At 49.3% G+C, this 13,277-nt stretch overlaps 1 protein-coding gene across 1 annotated transcript in view; it reads right to left on the bottom strand.

Moving 5' to 3' along the window:
- The window catches only part of LCP2 (lymphocyte cytosolic protein 2), a 45,727-nt gene that overhangs the window by 15,459 nt on the left and 16,991 nt on the right, over positions 1 to 13,277 (bottom strand). The window contains exons 4-10 of the mRNA XM_042947001.1: positions 10,454 to 10,519; positions 9,966 to 9,997; positions 9,317 to 9,354; positions 6,272 to 6,473; positions 3,977 to 4,074; positions 2,424 to 2,490; positions 2,235 to 2,318 (exon numbers count right to left, since the gene is read on the bottom strand). Coding sequence (XP_042802935.1) covers positions 2,235 to 2,318; positions 2,424 to 2,490; positions 3,977 to 4,074; positions 6,272 to 6,473; positions 9,317 to 9,354; positions 9,966 to 9,997; positions 10,454 to 10,519 — 587 coding nt within the window. The remainder of the gene's footprint in view (positions 1 to 2,234; positions 2,319 to 2,423; positions 2,491 to 3,976; positions 4,075 to 6,271; positions 6,474 to 9,316; positions 9,355 to 9,965; positions 9,998 to 10,453; positions 10,520 to 13,277) is intronic.

The following is a 13,277-nucleotide window of genomic DNA, read 5'->3' as shown; positions in this document are numbered from 1 at the left end:
TCCCTCCTATACCTCTGCACAGTTAACACCCTATGGTGAATGATGATATGATTTTCACAACTTGAGGTACAGCCCAAGCCATGAAGAAGTCTTAAGAATCTTGTCCTACTATGAGGAACTCACTGCCCAGGGGTAGGCTGTTTTGGTGGTATAAGAAATGTGTATTATTCATAAAACTTTGCCTTAGGATGAAAACTCAACTTTACAGGGTTACCCAGAAAACCTATATTTATATTTTTAGGCTTAAGTAGATTTTCTTTAAAAAAAAATATCTTCTGATTTGTACAGATTCTCTGGGCACTGTCTCTGTTAAGAGTCTCTCTCTCTGTTAAGACTCAGAGCACTGTAAGAGGTTAGTTCTCTCAAAACATCATGAACAAGGAAATAATTCAAGAGTAGGTATGGTCAAGAAAGGGTGTATTTAATTTTTTTTAAAAGAACCTTTTTAAGGGGCGCCTGGGTAGCTTAGTCTGTTAAGCATCCGACTTTGGCTCAGGTCATGACCTCTTGGTTCGAGAGTTTGAGCCCCGCATCGGGCTCTGTGCTGACAGTTCAGATCCTGGAGCGTGCTTTAGATTCTGTGTCTCCCTCTCCCTCTCTGTTCCTCCCCTGCTTGCACTCTGTCTCTCTCTCTCTCAAAAATAAAGATTTAAAAAAAATTTTTTTTTAATGTTTATTTATTTTTGAGACAGAGAGAGACAGAGCATGAATGGGGGAAGGGCAGAGAGAGGGGGAGACACAGAATCCGAAACAGGCTCCAGGCTCTGAGCTGTCAGCACAGAGCCCAACGCAGGGCTCAAATTCACAGACTACGAGATCATGATCTGAGCCGAAGTCGGATGCTCAACCGACTGAGCCACCCAGGCGCCCCAATAAATAAAGATTTTTTTAAAAAAATTAAAAAAAAGAATCTTTTTAAAAGATAACCTTTGTTCAGGAGGTGACTCTGAAGGATTTGATGTCAGTATTTCACTCTCCTGACGCTTTGACTTACGGTCGTAAGCACACCTAGAGACTGAAGTTGAATCTCTCTTCCTTTTCACATAATTTGAATAGCCCTGTGCAGCAGACCGCTGTAAACTCAAGTAACCCACACAGTTTCGCATGAGTCATCAGAGCTGTGGTGCAGTTCAGGGAAAAGCAGCAAGCAGGAGCCTCATATCCAAGAACTGAAATTCATTTGTGGACAGAGAGGAACCTTAGGTTACAAAAACCTAAATGCCTTGCTCAGAGTGCAGGTCAGGAAGGTTGAGTGGGGCTGGGATTTGGGGCTCCTTGTCCCTCAAGGCTTGTAGCTCCTTCCCCAGGACCCCCTACCCATATCAAGGGAAATCCAGGGTCTCCAACTACAGCATGATGCGGTAGAAAAGAGCACCCTGCATTGAAGTCAGAAAGACATAAGTTCAAATCCTGAACCTAGTTATGTAAACTTGGAAAAATTATTCAACCTCTCATCATCTACAAAGCAGGGGTCATAATACACCTCCTTTGTTGGGTTGGTGTGAGGATAATGTAGGTAAATTATTTTTGGTAGGTAAAACACTTGGCCCATAGTAGGTGCTCAATAAATGGCAGCTAAGTTTTAGAATTGAATTGAAAATAGCTTTATTTAGAGGTAGCTGTGATCCAAGAACACTCTAGGTCAATTCTGGAGGAAAAGGACTGTCGGATACCCACAGTTGGATCAATTGCACGTGTACAACAATAAATAATCCTTATGTTTGAATAGCACCTTAGAGTTTTATAAAGCAGTTCCTCCTTACAGAACAGCCACCTGACAAAGAAGAGGACAACTCTGAAATCCTATGGTCCCTGTGGTCAGTAAGCTGCTAGGTAGCAGCCAAGGCAGCTGACAACAGCTCTCCCGGACCTCCTGTCTCTGCCCAGTTCCTCCCCCTGCGCTACGAAGCCCCCTGCACCATCTGTCAGGAGGACAATGAGATATGTGTACACATCACACCCATGAAGAAGCAGGCCTAGCACAGGGCTGACAGCAGGAGCTCTGCAGTCAGTCTGATCTCCACTTGGGTCTCTACCTCCATCACTTGGTGGGTGAGTGATTTGGGAAAGTTAACTCTTTGTGCCTCAGTTGCCCCATCTGTGAAATGAGGACGATTCTAATAGTCCCGCTTTACAGTACCCTTATGATTGCGGGGGGACATGTGTAAATCACGCCGTAAGCACTCTATACATATTGGCCTCTGTTACAATGCATCGAATAGAGTGATACCAACCTAGTGTGAAGGGCTCTCTGTCAAATGGGGCTAACGAACGATCGAGGGGAGGTTTCGTGCTTCTGTCTATGGAAGGAGCAGGGACTGGAAGGGAAAAAGACTGAAGTCAATTAAAAGAAGAAGGCAGTTGGCTGGGGGTGAGGGAACGGGTACTCTGGTGGGCAAGAGAGGAAAGGCCCCCGTACTTACGCTTTGCTGGTTTATGGTTTCTACTTCTGCTAGGCTCTTCGTGGTTGGGCTGGGGTGGGGGGAGTGGCTGTTTAAAAAAGAGCCACATGTTAGGCAGTATCTCATGATGACACATCCACAAGTCCTGGTGGCCTTATCCCCCCAAATCTCACTCTGCTCACTTTCTTTATCTCCGTTTCTCACCTGGATAGTAGCCTGTTACCTGAGCTCTCCATCCCACACTCTTCCATCTGGGGTACTGAGCATGTCACTCCCCTGCCAAGCTCTCGAGTGGCCCCTATCATACTGGGAACACAGTAGCAACTGACCGTGTGCCCTCACTTCCAACCCCCTTAGACTCCTCTCTCCGGTGCACACTGGGCTCCCACTCTAAACGTCTTCTTGTAGTTCCTGCAAAATCTCAAGCTCATGCCCTCTTTCTCATCTTGGTATTTGTGTTTTCCTCTGCCTAGAATTCTCTTTCCCCAGCTCCTGTCACCACCGACTCATTCTGTCCAGCTCAGTGTTACCTCCCCACCCATCATCAAGTTATTGGGTTTTCTGTCTTCCCTAACCACACGTTACTACTCATATTGTCTTGCGTATACATCTGTTTACTTGTTTAGTATCTGCCTCCCCCTACCAGAATTGAACCTTTCTAAAAGCAGGGACCTTATTTGCCTTGTTCATGCTCTATTCCCAGCAGCTAGAACACTGCCTGGCAGAGACTAGCGGCTAATCTTTTGACTGAATGAGTGAATTCTTCATCCCAATAGTGAAGGTGGATGCCTTCAGATTTCAAAGCAAAATGCATTTGTAGATCAATGTAGCTCTGAGTCCCCTTTGCAAGAAAACTGCACGAACAAGAAGAAGCCATCTATGCTTGGATGAAAGGTCCCAAAGGTGGTGTGGTCTGCCTTTTGAGCTTTTGGGGAAATACATTGTCTTCCTCCTACTAGCCCTGACACTTTGACATTTGCCACCGCTGTTAAAGTGCTCAGATCCCTTATGAAGAGAACACATTTCCAGCTATTGACACATTAGCCTGAAATTCTCTGGGTGTCTCTTAATTGGACCTACAGGACCTGGGACTGTAAGCTTGAAGAAAGAGGAAAGGGGGTTTGCTGCCCCTCTCTTTACTCCTGGGTTCACTGCATTGTAAACCGGTGGAATTTCCGCCTTCTGCCAGCAGGTGGCGCAGGTCTCGCAGGCGAGAGACGGCGCCAGGGACCCAGGCAATAGCAGTAGGGGCCGTAGACTTAGCCCAGGTCCTTCAGAGTTTATTTCACAGTTTATGTTTATTTCAAAGGTAGGAAATAATAGCACAATGAATAGTAGAAGGAGACCTTTTATTATACAAGTAGTTTAAATTGTTTGTGGTAAAAAGAAAATGCCGATGCACTATGACGAGAATGAAAATCTCTGTGAATGCTGGGGTTTGCATGTTCCCCACCTATATATAACCCTCTCATACTGGTCAGCACTGGGTGAAGATACGTATACTCTTCCCTTCTTTCTGGCAAAGGAGGGATCAGAGTGGACACAGCACCAGGGAAGAAAGCGAGGAGGCCTACCGTGTGGCTCCGGCCTGCAGGCGGAGGAGGGAGCACGGCCATTGGTCTCTGGGGGGGCACTGGCGGCTGCTGCGGGACTTTGCTGGAGGGGGGCCGGTCTGCGGAAAGGCAAGGGCAGTAGGGCAGTGAGATGAGAGCGGAAATGCCACACTGAGATAAGTGTGGATTGTCCCGGAGCAGCTGACCCTGCGCCCGGCTCTGAGCACCTGTGGGCTCTGGAGGCCCCATCCCGCAGACCCCCACCAGTTCCAACGCCGGCCTGCCTGGGTCACTCACACACACATGCGCACACACACCCAGGGGCGCCCCATGCCGCAGACCCCTACCATTGTCAACACCAGCCTGCCTGGGTCACTCACACACACACACACACACACACACACACACACACACAGAGCCTCCAGGACAGGGTTAAGTGGGCTCTCATGGTTCATGGGGATTGTGGGTCCCCTCCTTCCCCTCACAAATGCTCTGGGCTGACCTCCCCTGTCACTTCCTCCTTTTGCTCATCTCTTCCCTTAAAGGGAGGGGCCGGTCACCAACTCCTTTTAAGGAATCACAGACTCTTTTTTTTTTTTTTTTTTTTGGTAAGATTTTATTTTTAATTAATCTCTACACTCAGCGTGGGGCTCCAATTTATAACCCGAGATCAGGAATCACAGGCACCACCGACTGAGCCAGCCAGGTGCCCCCTAATCTCAGACTCTGGACTGGTTACTTGGACTTGCTCTGGACAGAAGCTCACAGTATTCGGATCCCACTGAAGTATCCCAGGGCCCAGTTGATAGGCTGGCTATGTCCCTCCCTTTTGGCGGAGGAAAGGCCAGGCCAGGACTGTAACTGAGGGCCTCCTTACACTTTGTGACCCCCGGGGCCTCCGTTGCCACACCACAGTCCCAGCCTTGGAGAGGTATTGCTCTTCCACAGAGAGTGGGGCTCCGAACTAGGACACGCCTGGTCTAACCTCACGCCTCTACACTCACTGGCCAGCTCTCACTCCTCTGACATGGATCCTTCCAGCTCAGAGCCTCTGCACCGTTGTTCCTACAGTTGAAAATATCCACCCTCACTTCTCCTATCCACCCCCACTCCATTCAGCTGCTAAATTTCAGCTTAAATCCCATACCCTAAGGGCAGCAAGCCCAGACGAGGCACGCGCCCCAGCCTTATCTCCCGCACTTGCCTCCCTGCGTCTATATCAGTATATATCATATCGTGGTTTAATTAAGTCATTTGTGCCCCATTTGTTTGATGTTACCTCACCCACCGGACGGTGAGTTCTTTTGGGTGAGGACTGTCTTCTTCACTCTGTGTCTCCATTACCAGCACATACGAGGCACTCAACAACTTAATTATCCATTTCTTCTCTGGGCCTCAGTTTCCCTGTATATGAAACAGGCTTGATAATTTTTCCCCATATCACACAGTGTGCTTCAAAACACAAAATGAAATGACAAAGTGTTTGTGAGAGGGCTTGAAAATGGCGAAAGTGTTGTATGGCATAACGGATAAGTGGTACCAATCTTTTTGTGATACAGGTCATCAACTTTCTAGCTGACTCTGAGCCTCGGCTCTGCAAGTGGGCGCAGACTTATTTTCTGTCACCACTGCGCCTGGAGTGTAAGCCCCACGAGGTAAGGGCTATAGTCTTCTTTCCTGACGATTTCAAATGTCAGCATTTAGAATGATGCCTGGCTTGCAATAGGAGATCAGTAATTTTTGTTGAATGGAAAAATGAATGAATGAGGGAGAAACAGGCTGATAGGAACAGACCGACAAGAAAAATCTTAAGTACTGTTCAAAAATTTTTGAGTCAGGATCCAGCCCCCACAGTTCTGTTTACTGTGGCGGTTTGTGGATGGAAGTGCCGTGTATCTAGGAGTTGCTCAAAAGATGGGCAACGGGGAGGCGTTCTTGAGTACCTAAGTAGTATACAAAATGAATTGTTACTGCCAAATACCTTTCGGTGGCAGTTCAGTGCCCGTATCAGCCCCCACAGGCAACAATTTGTCTGTAATATTTAAAATCATTGAGGAGGGCACCTTTTGGGATGAGCACTGGGTGTTGTATGGAAACCAATTTGGCAATAGATTTCATATTAAAAAAAATAAAATAAAATCCTGACAGCAAAGCTCTGGGGTCTGTGTATGGTTATTATCCTATTTCACAGATGAGGAAATTGAGGCCCAGAGAGGTGGAGTCACTTGCCCGAAGCCACACAGCTGGTAAGGAGCCGAGCTGGCGTTGGCGGGCACTTCTGAGCTGCACGGGCGGGGCGGGCTGCCAGGGCCTTACCGATGTACATGGAGTTGGAGTTGGAGAAAGGCTTGGCAGGCAGGATGGAGTTCTGCAGAGCCTCCTCGTCATTGGAGGGCGGTGGCTCATAATCCGCATCGTCTTCCACGGGCGCCCCTTCCTCCTCCTCGTTGGGGGACTCGTAGTCACCCTCGTCCTCCCCCTCCTGATCGTCATTGGGGCTTTCATAGTCATCTTCTTCCTACCAACACAGTGACAGGGACGGCCCAGTTTGTACAGGCTCCGTGACACCCATGTGCCTGCATCGACTCTCTCTCTGCCAGTACTAGGACGGTCACTCCCATTTTACAGGTAAGGACACTGAGGTTGGGCGTACAAATCATAGGGCTAGCAAGTCGTGGATTTGGGGTCTCTGTCAAGGTCCTTAGACCACGAGGCGAGTGCATTTTCCTCTGCACCTTTTTGCACAAGAGACAAAAGCAAAAGAAATGAAGAGGACACTGGAAGAGAGGGGTGAGAGAAGCTGGCTCTGTGTGGAGTAAACATGTTTTTTATTCCAGGCATCACCAAGAGGAAGTCTAAACGCCTGGAGCATTTGTGATGCCGCTGGTTAATTGTCAGTTCTGTCTTAGTGTGCCTGTGCTCCAAACATTTCTTCTCATTATAATCTAGTGCAGTGTTGAAGGCCATGCTAATGGGGAAACCAGATAACCAAAGCCTGTTAATTAGAAGGCAGATTAAATTGTGTCTGAAAGGGGAGAGTCAGGGCTGTGCTATTCTCTTTGCTGAGAGCTGAACGTATGGAAACACCAGCCTATTATTCATGACATCTGACACTGAGTTTAAAGCTGCTCTTTTGGAAGAGACTCTCTTTCTAAATTTTAAACTTTCTGTTGTATTTTATGTGTGCTTCTTTGTGGGCCTCAGGGAGAGTGAGCCCTGGGGACTGAGTGGTTGCCTTTGAGGTAGCTCATGAAAGCGGACAGTCACCGTAATGGTTTCCCAAGCAGAGGTGGCACCATCAGCTGCCGAGCAACACATGCCTTATCACTCTCATGCCAAAGTCAGGTGGGTAATAAACGAGCCCAGGGCAGTTCTCTAAAGTCAAGGGCAGCATGGAAAGAAGCAGCAGGAAGTCGCATGTTGATGAGGAAAGGTGTGAAATCCTCACAGCTTTGCTAAGTGACTTAAGAAAGACTGTCTTCATTGTTCTATTGAAAGACTGCTGTGTTCATGTTTGATAGAGGAATATTTTTTTAAAATATGGGAAGGAAAAGTGAGGTTGAGTATCTTCCTGAACTCTGAGAAAGTCTTCATGCCATCTTTTGTGTTCCTGTAACTTGAGAGCAGGGGATGGAACCCCTGAGTCAGGGAACTTGGGAATAGTGGCCTCCACCACTCTCTGGGCCCTACCGACTGCCCTTGACTGACAGAGGAATCCCTAGATTGTCTCAGCCTGCACCCCTCAGCCTCATTGCTCCTGCTTTGGACCAGCCTTTACCCTGGAGGTCTTTCTCAACAGCAGACTTTTCCTCTCACTTTGAGAACAGTGGGTTTCCCCCATGATTTGTCTCCTAAATGTGCATATGCATTCCTAATCATATTCTGCTGTGTGTATGTGTGATCTATGCTGTGAAGTGCTCACAGAAGTGGGTTCTTTATCTCTACCCCACCTGCCCCATGCCCTGTGCAGGCCTGGGTATGTATTGGAACGCATGAGTGTTGAGGCAGCACTCATGGAAAGCCTCTGTTCATGAAGAGGGTGAAGGACACTAGCCGCAGGCTGGGCTCCCACCCAGAAGGGACCAAATGCAAGCAGTGGCCAAGATGCAGCTTCTGTGCAAAACTGTAAACGGTTTAGGTGAATCTCTGGTCTATTTTCCCTTTTGTACAAAATAAATCTGTCCAATTCCTTTGACTTCATGTAGAAAGCACAGACTTAGCTAGCATTTTTCAAATTCTGTGCTTCCTTTTGCCAGACTCCCAACAGGACAAGGAATGTTTTATCTGCTTCCTGAAGGCACTGAGGCAGCTGCTTACCAGAAAGACCACTAGACTGAGGGTCAGGCCACCTGGGTCCCAGGCCTGCCCGTAATTAGCTGTGTGGCTCTACATAAGTCCTGTTCTCCACTGGGCCCGGCCGCTCCCTCTGTAGAATGAACACAGTGGGCTATGGGCCAATAGCATTCTTAGCTAGAGCCCAGCTTCATGCGGTGACAGTGGATGCAGTGTTCTGGGAAGAGGACATCCAGAGTTCCTCAGACTCTCCAAGGGGTCATCGTGACCCCTCAAACATAAAACCCAATTGGTTTGGACCTTCCCTGAGGCCTTTTTCAGGCTAATAATTGATTCTGAAATCTCTCTCCTTCTGTTTCACCAGTGGGGACTTAAGTCTATAAGAAAAGCTATTTTTTAAAAATGTCTTAATGTTTATTTATTCTGAGAGAGAGAGAGACAGAGAAAGAGAGAGAGAGTGAGCAGGGGAGGGGCAGAGAGAGGGAGACAGAGGATCCCAAGCAGGCTCTGCACTGATATGCAGAGCTCAATGTGGGGCTCGGACCCACAAACCGTGAGATCAGGACCTAAGCCAAAATCAAGTCAGACACTTAACCGAGCCATCCAGGTGCCCCTATAATAAAAGCTATTTTAAAGCTACTTTAGTGTAGACTGCTTAGGGGAGGGAGTTGGGGGAAGGCCCTGCTGTGGGGGTGATAATAGTTAATAATGGTATGATCTGTGAACTGCAGTCCATGGGCCAAGTCCGGCCCACCATCTGCTTTTGCAAATAAAGGTTTATTGGCACACAGCCAAGCACAACTGTTCCGATATCATCTATGGCTTTTTTTGTGCTACAAGAGCAGAGGTGAGTGGATGCGCTGGAGGTCGTGTGAATGGCAAAGTTGGAAATATTTACTATCTGACCTTCATAGAACATATCTTATGTGCCCTCCCCCTGCCGCCACCAGCGGGGATACTGGCATCTTGTTAGAGGCCTTGCTCGTTTTGGCATTGTGTTAGTTCCTTATTACAAAGGTGCTCTGGAAATTTCTGTAAGGGTGGAAGACGAGCCCACACTGTACTCACAAAGGATGACCAGCCCCCGTTGTCTTCTTCATGGCATTCTGTGAAAGGAGATAACACCATCATCAGTACCAAAGGAAGCCTTTAGCAAAAAAGGCAGAGCAGCACCCCATCTGATGTGTTCTCACCCCCCTGTCCATCCCAGGCTTCCATCCTACCTTCGATGTACCTGGGGGTTAGTTTAGCATCAGCTCTAGAGTTTCTACCTGAGCAGTTCATTCTACCAGAGGGAAGAAGTTGTTCTCAACCTTTCACTACGTAACAGTCACTGGGGACCCATCCCTAAAGCCTCTGATTCAGCAGGACTGGGTGGGGCCCAGGGATCTGCCCTGTAACACGGTACAATTTAACAGTTGAAAACTGCTTTAAAGACCCAGAAGCAGGGGCACTGGCTTCGCTCAGGTGCTCAGTCAGAACCTGGGTCCTCCTATGCCTCGCCACAGAGTTCTTCATTTTAGATCTGCAGAGGGTCCCAGCTCAGCAGGGGCCAAAACCCAGGTCCCTGGCATAGTAAGATCTCTCCTGCTCTCCATTTGGACCCAAACCTCTCTCTGAGTGAGAACTGCCTGGCAGGCAAATGAGTAAGACCAGCAGACAGAAGGGAAGTATCTGTCACCTCCCAACGCATCACTCTTAGCCCTGACACCTTTACCTGTCTCTTCAGGAAACCGCTGGACTTGGGGTCTGCAAAGGCAAATGGCATTGCATTAATGGTGCTGCTGATGTAGGGGCATTTCCCTCTTCCCTCAGTCCAGCCCTACAAGAGCAGCTCCCAGTAGGGGGTATGTCTCCCCACCCAAGACTGGTGTCCTTGTTGCTTGGCTACCCGGGCCAGGCTGTCCGAAAATTCTGGAAACGATCAAAGTCACATTGGTGGTGTAACTGGGGGCTTGTAACTGTCTGACTTTCCAGGGGAAGTTTCCCTGAAGTCCCAGACCCAGGGGCAGGATGTAAGTCAGAGAAGGGAAACTCTCCATCCCTTCCTGGGCACCAGCTTCAAGCCCCTGGGACTGAAGGAGTGTCACATATCAAAAATTTGGGCAAAAACAGTCCTGTGCCTTCCATTTAAGGTTCAGCTTGGGTTTGGAAATTCTTTGGGTTTGGTCACAGTGACACTGGGCCCTTGGCTTCCCCACTCACTTGCGTGTGAAAATACTCCTTCTTTCTTCATTCTTGTTGATTTCTTGACTTAACTTACTGAGAATCCTAGGAGATGAATGACAGATAAGGTGACTAAATCATCCTCTGTCCCTCCAGCCAAACCTTCCCATGAGTCTTGGAGTTCCCTTATCTGCGTAATCTCAGACATCCTGGCCAAGCATGACCAGCCTCCTCTGGCCTCCAGCCAGTCCCCTCTGCAGGGGCCTCTGCTCCTCACTTCCTCCCAGAACTTGCCAACTTCATCCCCTTGCAGTCGCTGCTCCTGTGCAGGAGGCCCTCTGTGCTGGCTCACCTCCTCAGTGAGGCTCAAAGACCCTCTGTGAAGACTAGTCAGCTCTCACCTGGCTCCCCTTCTCTGAAATCCTGTAGCCTTGCCACCTGGACACGACTACCGTGTACTTTCTTGTCTTACTGCTCCTGGGGCTGAGGTCCCCTGACGGTTGGCTTAATGTCCTTGTGGTGATGGCAGGCCTCCAGGAACCCTCGAACCATCTGATACCTGGAGGAACCAGCTGCTTGTCACAGAGCTTGACAGGAGCCCTGGTGAGCTGTTCTTTGGCCTGTATCTCCTTTTATTCTCCCCTCTCTGACTCCTCAGTGACATGGATTTTCATAAAATTTGGAGAAGCAATTCCAGTCAGGGCACATCTTGCAAAGTGGGAGACTCCTTGATTCATCCATGTCCCGAGACCAACCTCGGCCAGGAACCTTGGAGATACTCTTAGTCCTTGGGGGTTGGGAGCTAGCAAATCCTCAAACTCCAGAACAGAGAGGGCTTTCACAAACAGGACTGCACCTCCAGCACACCCTAGCAGTAAGTGTCCAGTCCGTGGGGTCTCTCAAATCTCCAGTACAGGAGACTCCAGCCTCCCTTTGCACCCACCACTGAGACCAAGAAAGCCCTCATTAGTAAACAGGTTCAGTATTTCTGAGAGATTTGGGGACAACTGGGAGGAGCCTCAGAGATGATCTAATTCATGTCATTTTTTAGATGAGGCCACAGGGGCACCTGGGTGGCTCAGTCAGTTGAGCGTCTGACTTTAGCTCAGGTCATGATCTCGTGGCCTGTGAGTTCGAGCCCCGCGTCAGGCTCTGTGCTGACAGCCCAGAGCCTGGAGCCTGCTTCAGATTCTGTATCTCCTTCTCTCTCTGCCCCTCCCCTGCTCACGCTCTGTCGCTTTCTCTCTCAAAAATAAATAAATAAATTTATAGATGAGGCCACAGAGGCTCAGACAAAGGAAGGGATTGGCCAAAGGAGTGGGTTAGTGATAAAGCCACCCCCTCCCAGAAAACACATCTGCCCCAGAAGCCAGGCTCCCTGATTACCAGGGCAGCATATTTTTAACATCCCACAACCTTGTGTTAATTTTCATTATGCTACAAGCTTCCCAGGAGCCGACACGATTGAGCCTGTGGCCCATCCAAGAATGAGCCAGTATCTACATTCCTTCTGTTAAGTGACCATCTCAAGGTAACTAGTTTGGACTAAAACAAAATAGCTAAGTTGGCAAAGGTGGTCCTTAGCATCCACTACCACCTGCTTCCCTCATCATGCCCCCAGTCTCCCCAACCCCCGCTTCTCTGTGGTCCCAGGACACTGCTGCTCTCAGCCCTTCTCCCTCATTAGAATGACAGGATAAATTTTATAAACACACTGGGGACTTAAGAGGACAGAGGAGAGAGGGCAATGTTCCGTCCTCCACTGTAATGTCACTGTTGGGATTTCACACTGCCCCGACTGGGGAGATGCTTTAAAGCAGGGGCGGGGACTTCACAGTGGCCTCCTGATTACGCCACCGGAGCACCTGTGACACTCTTCTTTTGCTTCCTCTATGCGATTATCTTGAGAAGCTGATGGGAGTCCCTCTCCACCCTCGTCGGACAGGTGGGACAGACGGCTCCCACAGAGCCACAGGGGGAGGCTTGCTGGTACCCTGCCTCCTGGCCGGGTCCGGCAGTGGTGGCCACAGCAGCCACTCCCATGCAGGCACGCCTTCATTCAACAATATGCATTGAGGGCCTTCAGAGTGCCAGCACCTCTGCTGAGAGCTCAAGAAGCCTCACTGAATAAAGCAAAGGCCCATGATCTCACGGAGCTTACGTGCTAGTGGAGAGGGACGGATAAACAATGAACATTTAAGGAAGTGAAATTCTAAGTATTGTGTATAGATACATGCAAGGGAGATGGGGGCTGGGTGAGGGGGCAGGAATGCACGGGTAGGGTGGGGTTGCAATTGAAAATGAGCAGGCCTCCCCACAGAGGTGACATTTCAGCAATGACCTGAAGAAGGGGGGACTAGGCCGCCCCTCAAAGTGCCCGTCCAGCAGCGCTTGGTAGGCTCTGACCAGCCCACACAGCTGCTTTGGTCCTGAAAAGACCTGCTCTCTGCGGTGTCTCTTCTTACCAGTATCTTTAACAGCCAGGCTAGAGGCTTCTGGGGCTCTAACTGGTTAAGGAAGGAAATGTCAAACCGCAGGCCCTGACAGAAGAACTGCAAAGAGGTGACAGAGAGCAGAGCAGGGCCCGCCCGGCCGGCTTGCAGCAAAACATGGGCTCCCAGGGTCCTCCTATTTTGACAGGCATCAAAGGTCACCTTCCAAGCCAGCCGGGACCACTACTGAGGGGCGGGTGGGCAGGTGGCAGTGCTGACGGACAGGGCAGGTGTGTGGAAGCTGTGTGTGAACCTTCAAAGTTGTCCCCCACTCTCACACCCTCAGAGAACCACGTGACAGTGAGTGGCCGGAGGTGACTCATTCCTCCTCCTCCCCACAAATGCCAGGCCTCACTCAGCAGCAGGGCTGG

Source organism: Panthera leo, chromosome A1 (assembly GCF_018350215.1).
Source record: "Panthera leo isolate Ple1 chromosome A1, P.leo_Ple1_pat1.1, whole genome shotgun sequence".
In the NCBI taxonomy this organism is placed as follows: domain Eukaryota; kingdom Metazoa; phylum Chordata; class Mammalia; order Carnivora; family Felidae; genus Panthera; species Panthera leo.
The sequence above is the reverse complement of the archived record's forward strand: the minus strand, read 5'-3'. Positions and strand labels throughout refer to the sequence as shown.